The sequence below is a fragment of the Paramormyrops kingsleyae genome, chromosome 2 (assembly GCF_048594095.1).
Source record: "Paramormyrops kingsleyae isolate MSU_618 chromosome 2, PKINGS_0.4, whole genome shotgun sequence".
Lineage (NCBI taxonomy): Eukaryota > Metazoa > Chordata > Actinopteri > Osteoglossiformes > Mormyridae > Paramormyrops > Paramormyrops kingsleyae.
The window spans coordinates 21,171,595-21,190,576 of NC_132798.1; the positions used below are offsets into that span (position 1 = coordinate 21,171,595).

The 18,982-nt window shown below is 50.5% G+C and overlaps 1 protein-coding gene across 6 annotated transcripts; it reads right to left on the bottom strand.

Annotated features, from left to right (window-relative positions):
- Window positions 1-12,541: 12,541 nt before the first annotated feature.
- Window positions 12,542-18,947, bottom strand: asphd2 (aspartate beta-hydroxylase domain containing 2). 6 transcript variants are annotated; one of them, XM_072707992.1, is made up of 5 exons: window positions 18,512-18,947; window positions 16,876-17,019; window positions 15,806-16,765; window positions 14,581-14,694; window positions 12,542-14,439 (listed from the first exon to the last, which is right to left on the bottom strand). In XM_072707992.1, the coding sequence occupies exons 3-5, from the start codon at window positions 16,683-16,685 to the stop codon at window positions 14,330-14,332; spliced, it is 1,104 nt and encodes a 367-aa protein (XP_072564093.1). In that variant the 5' UTR covers window positions 16,686-16,765; window positions 16,876-17,019; window positions 18,512-18,947; the 3' UTR covers window positions 12,542-14,329. The 6 variants fall into 6 exon arrangements, with proteins under 6 accessions (XP_072564093.1, XP_023658681.1, XP_023658683.1 ...); XM_023802913.2 differs by having other exon boundaries at window positions 16,876-17,024; XM_023802915.2 differs by having other exon boundaries at window positions 16,876-17,024; window positions 18,477-18,947.
- Between the last annotated feature and the right edge of the window lie 35 nt (window positions 18,948-18,982).

Sequence of the window (18,982 nt, forward strand, 5' to 3'; positions counted from 1 at the left end):
GAAGAGTGGAAGAAAGAAAGCCAGGTTACAATGGAGGAGAGGAACCAAAATCCTGGGGGTCCAAGGTCAACTGGATGTCCACCCCCCCCCAAACATTGTAGAAAAAAAGAGAGAATGAACCTGCTTTAATAAAAGCCAGGTATAATCTGTGATCATAGCCAGAGTGCACCAGTGAGGCAGTTCTCCAAGCAGGTCTGTGTCAGTCGGCAGACTATAAGCTCCATAAGTTACACTCGCGACATAACACTTCCATGGGACTGAACCAGCACTCGGTCCGAACATGTGGGAAGGAAGGCAGAACACATGGGTGGTCAGAAGATGCACAGACATGTAACCCTGGCCATGTGCTGCTTCTCACTCAATAACTCCAGTGGACAGGGCAGGCCACACCTGGTCAAAGGTTTGGACACACCTAACCATATAAAGGATTATTTGTACTATTCTCTACATTTTAGATTAATTATAAAGACATCAAACCTATATAATAACACACTGTATATGGGATTATGCACTGACCAAAAAAGAATTGGACAAACAAAGGGGGGGAGCGGTCAATTTGGCAGATGGGGGGGCAGCTCTGTCGTTTGGGATTCAGAAGGTTGCTGGTTCAGATCCCATGGTTGGCAGAGTGATCCCACCACTGGGTCCTTAATTCCAATTGCTTCAGGGACAGGCGGCCCATACTGGCTCCACTATGGCAGTTCCATGCTGGCCTCCTGGGCTGCTTTTCCAGCTGACCGTAGGGACGTCCCACATATACCTCTGGAAGAAACAAGAGACCACAGCAAAATTTCTCAATTTAAGGTTATGCATCAGTGAATAATACATATATTTTGTAAACTGCAACCTGGTTCTTCTCTGTTTCTCATTAATGAGGGGCTTCTTCCTTGCCTTATTGGACTTCAGTCCTGCTTCTAAGAGTCTGATACGAACTGTCCTAGCAGTGCACTTCACACCTGCACTTAATGTTTCCCATTCCATTGGAAGGTCACTTGATGTGATCCTACGATTTGGATAAGTTGACCGTCATCTCTGCCATTAGAGAGTCGCTTCAGCCCTTTATCTGGCTGCTTTCTGGTCCTTCCCAGTGTCTCCTGCTTCACCTTGTTCTTCTGCACTCCTGGCTTAGAAATTTTGAACCTGGAAGCAACCTGCTGCTCAGCGTAGCCTTCTGCCAGCAGAACCAGGATTAAACCAGGATTTTAAAATGCTGATTGTTTGAAAAATATAGAGCAGTCTATTATTTTTTCCCAGAGCTGTATATTTTGAGCACTTATTGGGCTTTTAGGTCAGGTAACCTGGTCATGTGATGCGACACTATCACTCTCCTTTGTAGGCGGCTTGGCGTGTCCGATCTTTCGACTGGTGCTGTATTTTTAATAATGAGACCTCTGAACCAAAGAGTTTCCTTTGAATCTTTTTATTTCCAAAGTCATTTCCTGTTGTATGTGATCAATGCATGCTGGCTGTGTGTCGTAACGCGGTCTCGCCGAGGCCCGGGCTCCGTGTATGGAGAGGGGTGTCCCCCCATGTACGCCGTCTCGCCGAGGCCCGGGCTCCGTGTATGGAGAGGGGTGTCCCCCCATGTACGCCGTCTCGCCGAGGCCCGGGCTCCGTGTTTGGAGAGGGGTGTCCCCCCATGTACGCGGTCTCGCCGAGGCCCGGGCTCCGTGTTTGGAGAGGGGTGTCCCCCCATGTACGCCGTGTCGCCGAGGCCCGGGCTCCGTGTATGGAGAGGGGTGTCCCCCCATGTACGCAGTCTCGCCGAGGCCCGGGCTCCGTGTATGGAGAGGGGTGTCCCCCCATGTACGCGGTCTCGCCGAGGCCCGGGCTCCGTGTATGGAGAGGGGTGTCCCCCCATGTCAGCCGTCTCGCCGAGGCCCGGGCTCCGTGTATGGAGAGGGGTGTCCCCCCATGTACGCCGTGTCGCCGAGGCCCGGGCTCCGTGTATGGAGAGGGGTGTCCCCCCATGTACGCAGTCTCGCCGAGGCCCGGGCTCCGTGTATGGAGAGGGGTGTCCCCCCATGTACGCCGTCTCGCCGAGGCCCGGGCTCCGTGTATGGAGAGGGGTGTCCCCCCATGTACGCCGTCTCGCCGAGGCCCGGGCTCCGTGTTTGGAGAGGGGTGTCCCCCCATGTACGCCGTCTCGCCGAGGCCCGGGCTCCGTGTATGGAGAGGGGTGTCCCTCCATGTACGCCGTGTCGCCGAGGCCCGGGCTCCGTGTATGGAGAGGGGTGTCCCCCCATGTACGCCGTCTCGCCGAGGCCCGGGCTCTGTGTGTTATGATGGAATAGCGCCTCACCCAGGCTGTCCCCTGCCTTTACCCGTCCTCTTTGGTGGTGTTAAGCATATTTGGTACTGATGTAACAAATAAACTGCTGAAATATAATGCCTTGAGTGAAGAATACCTTCAGATGCCAGAAGTACATGAATACATTAGTTACACCTGCTCTTACTATAAGGACGTTACTCTGTATCTGTATATTTGTTTTTAAATCTGGCGGCTTTGGGGCTGCAGATTAACCTCAGAGAGAAGGAGGTGCTTCCGTTCAGAAAGCCTTTCTGGACAAAGTCTTTGTTAATTAAACGAAACAGATAATTCCCCTGAATCCCAGCCAGCTGTTAGTCTTACGTGGGTAAGGGCCCGGTGATACCTGATGAAGACAGAACGTGCTCATGAAAGGCGTCCATCTTTTGCTGGTTGGTTCAGCACTTGTGTCATCGTGAGCATGTTTCTGGTGGGGTGTATATGAGTACTGATGGAACAGGTGACCCCACCATTCAGCCTTAGCGCCCCTGAGTGTCTCAGCACTGGTGCCTGTGTCCACGCCTCCTGTCTAGTGTTCATGTGCTTCTGTGATCCCCCCACCGCTACTCTTCACAGCCTGTCTCCCTGTCCCCCTGCCCCAATGTCCCCTGTCTCCACACCCTCCACCCTCACCACTTATTCTGTCTCTGCTCCACTTCCATCTCTTGTTTTCCTCATCCTCTTCCCACCTTTCATGTGTTTATTTCTCTATTCATCCTTCTAATTCCGCCTCCCATTCTCTCATCTCCCCATTCTCACCCTTCATTCTCTCATCCCTCCATCCCCACCTCATCCCCTCATCTCCCTTTCCGCCTCCCTGGAGCAACAGAATTATGATCCACATTATACTGTTTCCCTCACTTTCCCTCCCTCTCCGTATCTCTCTCTCTCTCTTTCTCTCTCTCTCTCCCTGAGTCATTCTCTTCACTGAGCACCGGAATCCAACACAGGACATCTGAGCTTCAGGGCACAATCTGTCCCATATATTTTCCAGAAATAAATACATAAAAACCAGCAACATAAAAATGACATTTTGCATAACAAAGAGCCAAAAGGCTCACGCTTTTTCTGGCGTGAGCGGCAAAGCCTCACTGGCCGAGCCAGCCCCTCCCTGCCAGCTCCTCGGGACGTGTGCACCACCTCACGAGCACTTTCTCTTTTAGATGTTTTTTCTTTATGCATGTCTGTCCTCCCACAAAAATTCCCTGGGGCACATGTGAGCCAAAAAAGCATTTCAAACAAACTTTTTTACACTGTAGCAATTTATAGAGATAATCTATGTACAACCATATTCTTCTCTGTAAAATTAATATTAATCCAATATTAACATTAATCCAATTGAGAATCTGTGGTCAGACTTGAAGATTGCTGTTCACAAGCAAAAACCATCCAACACGAAGGAGTTGGAGCCGTTTTGCCTTCAGGAATGAGCAAAAATCCCAGTGGCAAGATGTGGCAAGCTCATAGAGACTTATCCAAAGCGACTTGCAGCTGTAATTGCCGCAAAAGGTGGCTCTACAAAGTACTGACCTTAGAGGGGGTGAACAGTAATGCACACTGAAGTTTTCTGTTATTTTGTCCTGTTTGTTGTTTGCTTCACAGTAAAAAAATAAATACATCTTCAAAGTTGTAGGCATGTTCTGTAAATTAAATGGTGCAAACTGTCAAAAAATCCATTTTAATTCCAGGTTGTGAGTTTGAGGCAACAAAACATGAAAAATGCCAAGGGGGGTTAATACATTTGCAAGGCACTGTACGTGAAGCCCAAGAGTGCTGCAGACTGTGGCAGAAAGTCTGAAAATCAGCAGCTTTTTAATTGAAATTAGCTGATATTTCAGTTTATCAGAGACATCCATTCAGAGCTGCGGGCTGCCTCTCACTGTCACCTGAAGCTGCCTCTCACTGTCGCCTGAAGCTGCCTCTCACTGTCACCTGAAGCTGCCTCTCACTGTCACCTGAAGCTGCCTCTCACTGTCGCCTGAAGCTGCCTCTCACTGTCGCCTGAAGCTGCCTCTCACTGTCACCTGAAGCTGCCTCTCACTGTCACCTGAAGCTGCCTCTCACTGTCGCCAAAAGCTGCCAGGTTGGGAGTGATGCAGGTACATATAGCAGCAGCATAAGCTAGGCGGTTAGGTCACAAGGGCTGGTGGTGGCAGGGGGCCATTGTGCTTAGGGATGATGACAGGGAAGCAGACGGCTGTGACAGTCCCACAGTGAGTCCCATTCAGGCTGATCCCGGGTCCAATCAGAATTCAGTATGTTCATGTGAGACCACAGAGGATCCTGAATGGTCTGTGTCTGTCACGCCGACACACACAGTAGGTTGTGTTAAGCAAGTTGTAATTAACACTGTAAGCGAGTGACCTGCTCCTGTAAACAGTGCGAGGTATCCAAACAGACAGCTGTGGGGACACGGCACAGCATTCCATCATCGGGTCCCGAGATCAGGGTCAGCACCCCCAGAGCCAGACGCATGCCCTCTGAACTGATCTGCGCCTCTGCTGTCAGGACGAGGACAACCTCAGTGAAGCAGGGACCAACAGATACCCAAACCAGCAGCAGTGGCACTACCACGCGGCACTAACCCCCAGATACCTTAACACCACGCCACCAGCTGTTACAGCAGAACAGTAACATTTACTCTCCAGCACAATTTTGACACCCAGAGAACTCATTTTCACACGAAAGGCATTAGAATTAACAGTCTCTTGGTTTTCAAATATAAATGTCAATATGAAAGACGGGGTATCAGGAAAAGCAGGCTTGTGATCACAGCAGTGCAGGGCAGCAGACAGGGATCGCAGCAGGGCAGCAAGCAGGCTTGTGATCACAGCAGTGCAGGGCAGCAAGCAGGCAATCACAGCAGTGCAGGGCAGCAAGCAGGCAATCACAGCAGTGTAAGGCAGCAGGCAGGCGATCGCAGCAGGGCAGCAAACAGGTGATCGCAGCAGTGCAGGGCAGCAGACAGGCAATCACAGCAGTGCAAGGCAACAGGCAGGCGATTACAGCAGGGCAACCGACAGGCAATTATAGCAGTGCAGGGCAGCAGACAGGCGATCACAGCAGTTCAAGGCAGCAGGCAGGTGATCGCAGCGATGCAGGGCAGCAGACAGGTGATCACAGCAGTGCAAGGCAGCAGGCAGGCGATCGCAGTGATGCTGGACAGCAGTCAGGTGATTACAGCAGGGCAGCAGGCAGGTGATTGCAGCTGTGCAGGGCAACATGCATTGAATCGCAGAGCCCAGCTAGCACCCCACTCTCACTCTGTCAGGCTGCAGCCCGAAATCTAGAGACTGGGTGAGGAAGAGCATAGCTACATAGTGGACTGCAGGTGCTCCCTCTCCTGACCATTGTGAGGCGCATGCTCAGCAGAATATGCAGCTCCTTTCCTGCACTCTGCCTTATTTCCACAGTTAGTTCATTAAGTGTCTTTCATTAGAAACTTACAACTAAGATACACATACAAGGTTGCTTGTACATTGCTACAATTCAGAAATAAACTAGAATAGCAGTCTTACCCATGCTGTAGTCACTCCATCCCTGACATAAATGTATTCTGTCAGCTGGGTAGCTCAGTTATTTAGAGCATGGCAATAATAATGCCAAGGTGATGGGTTCGATCTCCATGTGGGCTACGGTTCACTTTTAGAGACTTTTGTTGTAATGTACGGTAAAGATAATAAAAGACACTATTCTTTAACTGTGATCTTTGTGTTTGTTACACACTTGTTATTTTGCCAAGAAGCCAGCTTTGCTGCAGTCGCAGGTGCGAGGGAGCCTCTCACGAACACAAAGGCAAAGCCTGGCAGCTTCAGTCCCAGGGGAGTTGCCCAGAGTGAGGAATTTAAGGTATTTAACCTTAACCAGTGCAGGAAAACATCCAGCTGCAGAAAGAGAGCAGCACTTGGGGTGCTTTGAGATGCCAAATTTACACTCACCAGCCAGCAGCCTGACAGGAACGATCGGGGAGAAATATCATGTGTGCAGCTCATAGCTCATCAATCTTCATCCAGAATGTCTGTATCCAGAGCCACATGTGTCTGTGTTAAGTGGAGCTGCCTTCTTTGGGATAAATGAGGACATGCTTCTGCAGATACCTGGTACTTTTTGTGTTTATGCGTCACTTGGACCTGGATCTCTGTCAGATCCCTTCCAGAAACTTCTGCCTTGCGTTGTCAGCACTGGAGGCCCGCCCTCCGTCGCTCTGACTGCTGTTTCATGCATCCCTCTTCCTCCGTTCTTGTCCTATTGAGCCACGTCCAGAGGGTGGCTCCCGGCTCCTTCCCAACGCAGCAGTGGCTCGGGGAAGTAAGTGCTCCTCTGTATTAATCTCCATCTTGCTTCCTGCCAAATTATCTCAAACCTTCACAAGAGACAAAGGATACAGAAGATGGTATCAGGGGACAATGTAAATGTACAGAACATGGGTGGCGGGGGGGGTGGGCATTCAAGCAAGAGACTGAAGACCAATCAGAACAGAAAGGAAATGGTGACAAAAGAGAGATAGAGGAGAGTGACTGGGGGGGCTAAATTATCACCGCTATTTATAGCCACAAAAAAAGACCTTTGTGTATAACCACAACCCCCCCCCCCCCCACCAGCTCACCTCACCAGCAGCCATGAAAAAGCCTCCGGGCTGCTGGGAAGAACGAGGCAAACCAGCCAGGAGGAGCAGGCAGAGGCTTCATCCAGGGGCCGTGAATGAGCCCCCCCTCCCCCCAATTGACAGCAACCAGTTCCCTCTGAAAACCGTCCTCCGTCACCTGCACTACCCCATGTGATCCACTGGAAAGGCTTTTTCTTAGTAATAGCAATTCATTCGCAGTGTGAGGAAGTGGACTGATGCCGTTCCACTGAAATACTTACATATGATTCATGGTGCAGTGCAGGGCCTCCAGTCAGCCAATCAGATTCCAGTTAACATGGCAAATCTTCACAATGACGGCGCTGTGAGCGGCAGGCATCAGAAATACCAGTGTGAAGCGCATATGAGAGTCACATGATCGTGGCTAATGATTCCTGAGGGTGCAAGGTGATCCTGTTCTGGGGGGATACTAAGGTGAGGCAGCCTGCGAATACCATCTCCACCAATAAGTTTATGTTGTCTGTTAATATGAAACAGCCTGAACCTTGTGTTGTCACCACCGGGTACTCTGCAGTATCATGGGTCTGTCTTCTGCACAAATTCGATACATCCGCCTGCTCCTGCTCTGTTGGACACTCATACAGCAAGAGCGATTGTGGCTGGATATGGGGAGACGATGGGCAAACGGCAAAGAGCCCTGGGGGGCATTGGGTCACACTGGGGGGATTGTCAGACTACCCAAGGTTTAATATAGACTGGACCTGCCTCCTTATGTCCAAATCACACCTTGCCAGAGCGCAGCGCTGCCTCCTTCAACATTAACCTTATTTCTTAATTTAGTAATAGATTCAAATTGAATGGTTTAATTAAAGGTCAGGTTTGCACTAAAAACCATGTTTTATTCATCTGCTTTAACGTTAATTTTCATTAGCAGCTCTGACCAAGCATTTATTTCTTGAGTGTATGAGATATTCATACATGACGCCTTGATTTCTGTCCCATGTTTTGTATTTTGACATATTTTGCTTTCCGTACTGCTGCCAAAACTTCACTCACTGGCTAAACTCTGCTGGATGTAAGATGTTTGTAAGAAACAATCCGTGAATAATTTGATATTTTAATGCATTTTCACAGGGACATTACGAATGAATAAGCAAGAATATTATTTGCCATTCTGATGCATTTTTAAGTTTTCATTTACATGTTATGTTATATAAAAAAATTCAAGTAGTATTTAACCACACAATATGTACAATACACGTCAAATGAAACTAACTTTTTGATCACACTTTTTAGGTTATTATGTGTTGCTTTAAAGTGGCAGCACAGCATGCTGACAAATTGACACACTGCACCTTTAAGGCTGTGTTCATAAATAGATCAACACATGTGTCCCTGTCAGGACTCCCCTCCACTCGAATGCAGCCACCATAACGTTTAATGGCACTGGATGGCTATGCCGCCCCTGCTTGTTTTCTTTGGGATTCATGTGACTATCAGCAGAAGACCTTCCAGCAGAATGATGACAGGTTCTGGAGTTGAGGACCAGGATAGAGGTTCTGAAGAAACCCAAACTTGACCAGGTGTCTCCCATGGGGCAGACTTTCAATCGCCTCTGGTCTGACCAGCCCACTTAGCTGACCTTGGCTGTACAGTGCAGCACGTTCGAGCTGACCTGGGGTCAGCTGGGACCTGGTGGTCAGCTGCAGATAGAAAGATCATTCAGGGCTGTTACCGTCCCTCATGCAGCTCACAGGTATAAAAAAATAAAATAAAAAGAGCTGCTCCTGACCTGTGCAGAACTGTGTTGCAGGAAATCCTGAGAGTAGAGCGCAGACCTCGAGGGATGTGTGGTTGCATGTGACCGCAGGACCCGGGGCTGCTCCTCAGCGGTGGGGCTTCAGTGACGCAGTGGCCACCCACAATGCGCGCACTGTCATTAGCCGTAATGCGATAATTACAGGGAGATGTTAATGAGGAGCTAACAGGCTCTGCTGGAAACGCCGCCCCATCACCATAAACACTAAAGCCGGCCTGTACAGAGTCTGACTGATATACACACCCACGGGTGACTTTGGCTACCCCCACCCCAGCCAGGTCACTGCATTGTTCCATTTCCCCACCTACACATGTGGTTTTACATGTCAATAAAATATAAAACCCTCAGTTACCTGATTCAGGCACAAGGGTGCTGGGCTGCCTGGGTGGTGGGGATTAAAACAGGCGTAGGGGACAGTCTGTGGATGTTGTGTGTCCCTGTTGCTTTTAGCATTAAGGAGAAAGCGCTCTTCTACAGCAAAGTTCAGCTGCAGTTCATTGCTCTTAATAATAATACATTTTATTTATAACGCACTTTCACATTTACGGAGAAAATCTCTAAGTGCTACAAGACCTCAACAATCAAAAAAAAAATTAGGAATGATAAAATCTGCTAAAAAGGAAGGTTTTAAGTCCTTTTTTAAAACAGTCAGTAGATTGTGGTGCCCTCAGTGTGAGGAAGGGCAGTCCATAGGCACAGCACAGAAGGCCCAATCGCCCATCGTGCTGAGTTTAGTTCTGGGCGGGATGGAGGCGATTTAATTGTGAAGAGTGGAGGGGTTGTGTTGTGGTTTGAGTTGTCATCAATTATTTTAAGTAAAGAGGAGCGTTTCCATAAATGCATTAGTGGGTGAGGAGAGAAATCTTGTACTCAATCCTGGCAGAAACAGGAAGCCAGTGAAGTGACTGAAGGACAGGTGTTATGTGTTCATATTTCCAAACTATCATCAGGATCCTAGCAGCAGAGTTCTGGATGTACTGCAGCCTTAGAAGACACTTACTAGGAATCCCTATGAAGAGTGCATTGCAGTAGTCCAGCCGGGGGGAAATGAAGGCATGGACCAGCTTTTCTGCATCAGGAAGGGTGAGGGTAGGGCAAAACTTAGCAATATTTCTGAGGTGCACAAACGAGGTCTTGCAAAGGTGCTTAATGTGATCATCAAAAGTGAAAATTGAATCCAGTTTTACACCAAGATTGGTGACTGATGAAGAGAGGGGAATATTGTGACCAGAGAAGGTAATGCTAGTTATGGATGATGACTGAATTTGATGGGGTTTTCCTACTAGGATTGCATTGGCTTTGGACCTGTTCAGATGAAAGAAGTTTTGTTCCATCCACACCTTTATCTTCTCCAGACAGTTGGTAAATGTAGATGGAGAAGATGTTGGTAGCAGTGATGATGATAATGAAGATGGAGCCACAGCTGTAGTTTTCACATATAATTGGGTGTCATTTACATAGCAGTGGAAAGAAATTCCATGGCAACTGATGACCCCACCAAGGGGGAGTATATAAATAATGAAGAGGATGGGGCCAAGGACTGACCCCTGGGGAACCCCCCCAGGTGACTTTGTGGGACTGGGACTTTGCATTACCCCAAAAAATGTGCTCGGTTCTGTCGGTGAGGTACGACTGTTGAGGGCACTGTCAGTGAGTCCAATGGTGAGGTGCAGGCAGTCGAGAAGTATACTGTGGAGGCTTACATTAAAATGGCAGACATACAAATGAAGACAGGTCAGGTAATGGGAGTCGGGACCAGCTCAGTTCATTATGGTAGATGACTGACAGGCCACCTCCACGACCTCTGCTATGGGCTTTCTTTCTTTCCTCTTGGGTTCTTGTATTTACTGGGTTTTGGTACACCAGCTACAGTAGATTCTGCCTGCATGTTCCATAGTATATTTTCACTAATTAAATTCTCAAAAATAGGGCCGACCATAATTATGGTATATCACATCAGCAATCATGCCAGCTGCTGGTCTCAGGTTTAGTCCCAATAAGATCTCCACAAATCCACGATTCAAAATTGAAAAGTAAGAAAGCATGTAAAAAGTCTGAACAGGAAAGTGCAGAACACTCTCCACAGGTGTCATTGCCTCATCAGCCTCAGTGATCTGGTATCTGGTTAGATTGTGTTTTACTCCCTCTTGTGACACAATCTTGAAATGACACTAATTTTTTTCAAGGATTTTTTTACATGGATTTCCTAAAAACCAATCCTTCCTCTACCTGTCTAGGGCAGGGGTGGCCAGTCTTATCCAGAAAGGGTCATTGTGTATGTGGGGTTTCACTGTAACTCCCTAATTAGATTAGGACTGATTGGTTGAAGAGTTTTGCCTACCAGATAATCCATGGGAGGGAGGACACTTTGAGCTACTTTGGATTTTTACAAACTACTTTTATACTGAAAGGCTCCTGTGCTTGGCTGAATAGTTCAGTTCTATGTGTGCTTTGACTGGTTTGTTTCCTTGATTGAAAGACTCATTCAGCTGTTTCACATTAACATTAGTGAAACATGCATGATTATAAGAGACTGACCAATCAGCACACAGCAAAAAGTCAGTGCTCAAGTGACATCCAGGTCCTTACAATTGAAATAGTAGTTTACAAATCTTTCCCTAGCTCAAAATATACTCCCAGACATGGATTATCTGGTCACCCTTCATCTATTGCACCCAGTTCAAGTTTTGGTGACTTAAAGCCAATTCAAGTATAAAAAACACAGTTCTTGAATACCTGTTCTGGAATACTTGGCACCAGCAGAAACCTGAAAGAAACTAGTTCATAACTGATTGTGATTTTTAAATGCCAAGCAAACACACTGATTCTTAATTGGCAGTAGTGAAATAAAACTGCAGGTCTGGAAGAAAAAAAGAATTGAGAGAGACAGATGCCATCTGGGCATTTTCTTTTTCAGATGTGACCCATAACATGATTATTTACCAATAATACCACTGACATAAAAAATAATGTGTCGATTAGAGAATGTGGTGCATGGCTTTGCATATGACCGAGTTTTCAGACAGCGCCCCCCACAGGCTGTGGGATTACAATGGTGTTTTGGAAAATGTAGCGAGTGATGGCTTGTGTACAATACTATGCCTGGCCCTGACCAGGAAATACCTGGCATAAACAGCCCTGTAAATCCCATCCTTCTGTGGCATTGGCCCAGCTTAACAGCACCATCCTTCGTATGACATTAGTGTTTTTGGCAGATGTGTAGCAGAAGTTTTGATGATTAAGGATGATGTCATAGAGACCCCAAGGAAGCACCACAGCAACAGCCAGGACTTTAATATCATGTGATGGGGTCAGGGAGACCCCGAGGCAGCACAGCAGCCACGGCTGGGACTCTCATATCATGTGATGGGGTCAGGGGGACCCCGAGGCAGCACAACAGCCACGGCTGGGACTCTCATATCATGTGATGGGGTCAGGGAGACCCCGAGGCAGCACAGCAGCCACGGCTGGGACTCTCATATCATGTGATGGGGTCAGGGGGACCCCGAGGCAGCACAGCAGCCACGGCTGGGACTCTCATATCATGTGATGGGGTCAGGGGGACCCCGAGGCAGCACAGCAGCCACGGCTGGGACTCTCATATCATGTACTGGGGTCCGGGGGACCCAGAGGCAGCACAGCAGCCACGGCTGGGACTCCAAGCTGCCATATAAAACCAATAACAGAAGCCATCAGAACAATGTGTGATGTCACCAGGGACCACAGCACAAAACGCCCAGATGCTGACAGCAGGAAGGCAAAGTGAAAAGCCAAAGCAGATGTTTTAAAGGGGTGTGAAAATGTAAAAATGCATCATTACATCTTCTGATTATAAACAAAAGAACACTGATGATGTGCTTTATTATAGACTTGGAATATGAAATGTGCTCTGATACAAAGAACCCACATTTTAATTAAAAGCGGTACTTGCCGAGCTGTACATGTTGAGGACATCGGCAGAACCCACCAAAGCAGATGCTTTCCATGTGAGGCACAGTTAAGCGGTTTGTAGCAAATTCAGTGTAGTAGCAGGAAATTTTAAAAAAAGACCTCGAGAAGCATGTAGCCAAAGTCACCAAGATGTCACTGTTCGGGCTGTATTTAAATTTAACTATTTAAAAGCTTTCCAGACAACTGTGCTGAGTTTATGTATCGTTTCCATAGCCTATTCCAGAAACTCACATAGAAATGCTGAAACATGGAGGTTTGGAGAACGTCTGAAACAACTAAACCTTGGAGAAGAAAATCAAATCAATTGTACAAAAATCAATTTGAACATCAATCAATACAAGTAACAGCTGTCTATCAACCAAACAATTACGACAATTAAAGCAGTACCATGGGTATACACTGAAACTAATTAGTAACACAAACCACACTGTATTTATGTTTGACACTAAAAGCAGAGGAGAAATCTGACCACAGGGAGCTGAAGTGGATGGAGATTAATCTGTTTCTTCCCCTCTGATCCAGTTACAAACACAGAGGATTTGTGCTCTTGGACCAGAAAAACACTTGACGAGTCTCACTGGGTGATCTGGCACCCCTAGTGGTCTCATCCCCAAATCACTCCATTCATCAGTCTTTGGCATCCTGTGCTGGGACTAAGTGCAACATTTCTTCAGAATCGGAAAACTGCGACACCGATGATTTGCCACCAACTTTCAGAAGAATCCGTGAGGTACTTTCCCTCAGCCGATTCACCATCATAAAATGAGTCCAGCGCCACAAAGAACAAATCCATGGGAGAGGAATGTCACAGCAAAACTGGAATGGGAATTCGAATATCATTTAACAGCCAGAACACTGTTTCAAAGTTTCAAATTTATACAAAAGGAATGTGTAAACACACCAAGATTAGACGTCTGAACGCTACTCAGCAATATCATCGACATCATCTAGAAAGGAGGACGAGTAACACAAGGTCAAACAAACAGCCGGATTTTTCACGCGCTGCTCATGGAAGGAGCTGACAGAAAAGCTCTCTCACATTAGAAACTACAAATGTTAAGAAACTGCTTCCTGATTATTTTTTTTGCCACGCCAGCTACAGACGTATTACAAACCAGCCGATCTGTAAGGACACCTACCTAGCTCTGCCGCCCTCCTGACAATGCAGCGCTAGAAAATTACAAATTACAGTGCAAGTTGTCACTAACAGACCAATAAGCCGCCTTAAAAACACCCCCCCCCCGCCTGTCCCGGATGTGCCTGCTAAAAAAGTCTCAATGTAAATACTTCAGATAAGCCGAGTTTGTGCGTAGAGGCCACCTGCACCCACAGCCTGTGCTTTGCGGAGCTTTGCGGCTTGAGGGACCAGTGCGCAGATGGGGGAGGGGCAGATGGAGAGTGGGGGGGTGGGCCAGCGCGGCTTCTGTAAACATCACACCGCAGAGTGAGTCCTGGGACCCAGGGACTGGGCGAGGAGGAAGTGGACAGGGCGGCCGAGACCAGGGAAGGACGAAGGAGCCCCTACCCTCCCGCTATCGCGCTCTCCCTCTGTCTCTCCCCATCTCCCCCCCTCCATCTCCTCCTTCTCTCTCTTCCTCCCCCTTTCCTGCTCCCCCCCCATCTCTCCCTCTCTCTCACCCCCTCTCCCTCACCCCCCCTGCTCCCCTCAGCGGCCAGGGGTGAAGATGTAGTCCAGTGCTTGTCTCTCAGCAGCCGCCACGTTGGGATGCCAGAGGTCCACCATAAAGACAGCCCGGGGCCCGTCCTCCACGCTGCCTGCACACAAATACAGAGCTTCCATCCAACACAATGCAAAAACACATGGTATGTAGTTCCTGATTCTGGCTGCCCCTTTAAACCCCATCCTGTCCTTGTGCCCCCCCCCCCCCCCCAGCCAGCCCCACCCACTTCTCTCACCCTCGTGGAAGGCAGTGTGCAGAAAGGAGTCATCAAATAGGAGGCAGCTCCCCTCAGACCAGCACTGGGGCTCCCCCCCAACAACGAGCTCGCAGCCAGGGGGCACCTTCAAACCTGCAGGAAGAAGGAGAATCAGGGAACTGCATGGGGGGCAGCTGGGGGCAGGACAAGAGCGAAACGCCAGCAGAACGAGCGGCTTCCTACTTTACTAAAACTTGCACAGGTGTTAGTCATATGCACAGCCACAAGGGCGCAGCTCACATATGCACAAACATACATTCAGATGTCACCCATACACATGGCCACATGGGGGCAGTGGACATATGCACAAACACATACAGACATTAGCCATACGCATGGCCACATGGGGGCAGCACACATATGCACAAACACATACAGACATTAGCCATACGCATGGCCACATGGGGGCAGCACACATATGCACAAACATACATACAGACATTAGCCATACGCATGGCCGCATGGGAGTAGCACACAAACATACATACATATCCAGTGTACACACAGCCACTTAGGAGCAGCACACACGTGTATATAATTAGCTCATCTTCCCTCTCTCCCCTATAGCCTCTGCATTGCAGTGCTTCTGGCTTTCATGTGCATTCAGGATAAAAAAACAATAGCAAAACGGCCACACTTGACCTCTCAAGGTCAGCCTGATCCAAGATGCTCCAGCTGAAAGACAGAGAGGGTGACTACAACCGCTCAGACATTAACACCAGCTGGTCGTGCTCCTCTATGAAGATGAATCTCAAACAGATATCAACACTTTTGTCAACGCAGAACAAAGTACTTAATTACTACTGTCACAATTTAAAGGTCAGGTTCATGGGAGTGGAGCCCTGGAGGGCGGGAAGTGACCTGCATGGCTTTGGTGGGAATCCTCCCGTAAGAAGAGGAGAAACCGCCGGGCTGCAAAGCTGCCGCTGGGCAGGAGAATGTGCTCAGCATGCAGATAACGTATGCAGACAAAGGGGGGGGGAACAGGGGCAAGCAGGAGGGGGACGGCCGAGCCGATACAGCAACGGTCGAGTGACAAGACGGGTAAATGCACAGATGCAGGGAGACACAGACGGAGGGAAGTCCACAGAGAACAAAATGGACAAACAAGCAGATCGAGCACAGAATGACAGAGAGAAGATGAACCCGGAAGGAGACAGCAGAGGGACAGGGGGGATGGGGGGAGGGTCGCCCGCTGGCTCACCCAGATGGCAGCGCAGGCGCACATTGGTGGGTCCGTAGTGCTCAGTGACCAGAGTGCCGGGGTTCAGAACGGAGAAGCAGGCGTTACCGAACACGTTGTTGGCGATGAAGGTACGCAGCTGGCCCAGAACACGCCAGGTGCGTGGGCATCGGCGGGCATTGCGGGCCAGGGGCGTGCCCTGGTTCACCAGGTAGAAGGTCCACCACTGGCCGCGGGGCGTGCCGTTGGCCTTCCAGCCAGACGGCAGCTGCACGCCGGTCCGTGCCGGCACCTGTTGGTACACGCTCTGGAACTCGGCCAGCAGTGCTGGGAAGCTCCGCTCCAGCAGCTCTACGTCATGCTTCTGGGCCTCGCGCGAGAAGAAGGGTGCGGAGGGCAAGTCAGGCAGGAAGAAGACCTCCGGCTTCTGGATGGAGGCGCGGCTGCTCAGGTAGCGGCCCTGCTCACGCACGCCCTTGTGCACGCGGCCCATGCCGGCCCAGGTGTAGCGCTTGGCGTAGTCCTGCAAGCTGTGGTACAGCCGCTGGTTCAGGCCCTCGCCGGGGTGGGCGCAGCGGAAGCACTCTGCCGACTGGCAGTAGGCGAATCCATTCTGCTCCTCTGCACTGCCGGCCGGCCTCCCCTTCACCCTGCCCCCCCCGGCCTCAGAGCCACCCAGTGCCATCCGGGGGCCACCTCCCGCCACCAAACGGCCCGACTCGCTGACATAGCCCCCACGTAGCGGCGGGGGGGAGCCGTGCTCTCGCCCCACGCGGTAGCAGTACCAGACAAAGAGCAGCAGGAGACAAAGTCCTGTGCCCAGGGCACTGGACTCACACTCCCGCACCGATTGCATGCCGCCTGCCACCAGCCCCCGCACCCCCTCCAGGGACCACTCCATGGCTGCCGCGTGGGCGGTCCACGCAGGACGGGCAGTGCCGGGCGGGCAGCAAGCGAGGCGCAGACTCAGCGACGCTCCAGCTGGAGACAAACGGAGAAACAGCAGCATGAAGACAAAGCGTGACAGACCCCCCCCAGGGCAGCTGGCCAAACCCCCAAGGAGCGGGCGGGGCCACGCTCCACAGACTGACCCGGCTCAGGTCCTCATGGCGGCACCGCCTTGAATGGAGGTCCAGCAAGCGTCTGCCACCTGGGTGCACAGTGCCAGCTCCACCCAGTGCGCAGTTCCCTCTGATGAGACACAGGCAGACAGCGGGCTGTGGGGCATCTGCTGCCTACACTGGAGGAGGAGGGGGAGGGTGAGGAGGAGGAGGAGGGGGGAGAGGGAGGGGGTTAAGCCACACACATTGCGCAGCAGGCTGAAGATGCTGCCTTCGGCATATGGAACTCTCTCCAATGACAGCATGCATCAGGCACAAGTGCCAAGTACCAAATCTCTCACCAATCGACATTGCAACACCCCCAGCCCCCCCCATCCCACACACACACATACTGCATCCTACCCTCACTCCCTCTTGTCAGTGCTCACACACACACACTGCATCCTACCCTCACTCCCTCTTGTCAATGCTCTCTCTCTCACACACACACACACACACACACACACACACACACACACACACACAGTGTGATCCCTGCTCAGTCTGCACTGCCCAAACACAGCACTTCATATTCAGTGATCCTACGCGCCTCCACAGTGCACTGGGCAAAGCCATGAGTCATGCCAATACTGCTGCAATTACACACGGGTGCGCACACACACCGAGCAGCTGACAAATGCATGTTTCTTAGGGAAAAATCTAACGAAATACTGGTGGTAGCATTTTCTCTAAGGCACATCTGGCCGGTAGAGAGGCGATGGCAATGCTATGGCGCAGGGCACCGAGCGCCGCTCCGATACGCGCGCAGAATCACAGCGGAACGGCCGGTGCGACAGATGAACGTGACAAAGGAGCGGGCGGCGGGGAAAACGGGTGCAGCAGTCGGGGCGGAGAAATATACGATAAAACACATGCGGGCGGAGGAGACGACAAGATGATCGAGTATCGGCTTGAAAACTAATAATAATGATGATAATGATAATAATAATAGTAATAGATGACAATAAATATAACTTGAAAAGAACAAAAGCAAAGCGGAATATCCGCACACAGACCGGCCGGGCTGTCTCCCTCGGTCGCTCTCCGGCGCAATCAACGGGCTCCGGAGACGGACTGTTTGCAGAGCTCCGGCGGTGCGGTACGTCCTCGGCTAGCTCAGCCGCCTTACCTAACCACCACCGGTCTGGCTAACAGCAACCCGCCGGCAGATGGGCGTCGCAGGCTCTCCTCTGTCCCTCCGCTGCCCCTGTCTGTCCTCCGCTCCTCCTGTCCCAGTCACCGAGCGGCCATGGTCCCCGTCATACTGTGAACGCGCTCTTATGGTGACAGCCGCAAAACGTTCAATTACACGTCTACACAAAGCGAAGTGACAGCCGCGTAAAAACGCCCGTCGGGAGCTGAGTGATAGCGCTACCTGGGGGGGGGGGGGTCGCCGCCGTCCGCTCAGGCCAGCGACTGGCGCACCGAGAGCCGCATCATTCACGCCTGTCAATCAGAGCCGCCTACCTGGGCACAGAGGCTGGGGCGCCGCGCAAACGGGCGCAAAGTGCGCGCATCTCACCGTGAACCACACACACACACACACACACACACACACACACACACACACACAGACGCGCTCCCCTACTCACTGCTCTCGATAAATATACTTTTTACTGATCCTTACGGACAGCTGGAGGCTCCGGGCGTCGTTAGCCGAAGCGTGACAGGGGAAGTCCGCTGAGAGAATTAATGCTGAATAGCAAGTCACTGAAAGTAATCGCTGTGGATGCGCGGTTTTTCACGGAGTAACAGGTGATCAGAGGCGCTAGATTCATCCGCTGGCGAACTGCATCTCCCCCAATGCACTCCAATGAGCGTGATGCAGGAACTTCCGCCCGCGCGCGCAAAGCATGCAGGGAGCTGCGAGTGACGGGGCGCCACTCCGAGTAAACAGGCGGCCTGGGAGGGGCTGCACCAGTACCAGCGGAGTGGGCGGGGTTTGCTCTGTTTCCCATACAAGCCACCCAACAGGAGCTGTGGATTCATGTGCTCTGAGTGCCTTTGTGTGGTTTGTATGGCTCCCATGATGCATTTTAACACATCTGTACATCATGCTCACATATGACTGTGGAGCACTTACCAAAGGCGGGGGGAT

What these genes read in the sequence shown, in the direction of transcription:
- asphd2 (XM_072707992.1), bottom strand. Translation starts at nt 16,685, where the DNA reads ATGGAGTGGTCCCTGGAGGGGGTGCGGGGGCTGGTGGCAGGCGGCATG. An exon ending in GCGCCTGCGCTGCCATCTGG is followed by an intron (nt 14,695 to 15,805) that starts GTGAGCCAGCGG and finishes TTCTTCCTGCAG; the next exon opens with GTTTGAAGGTGCCCCCTGGC. An exon ending in GCACACTGCCTTCCACGAGG is followed by an intron (nt 14,440 to 14,580) that starts GTGAGAGAAGTG and finishes ATTTGTGTGCAG; the next exon opens with GCAGCGTGGAGGACGGGCCC.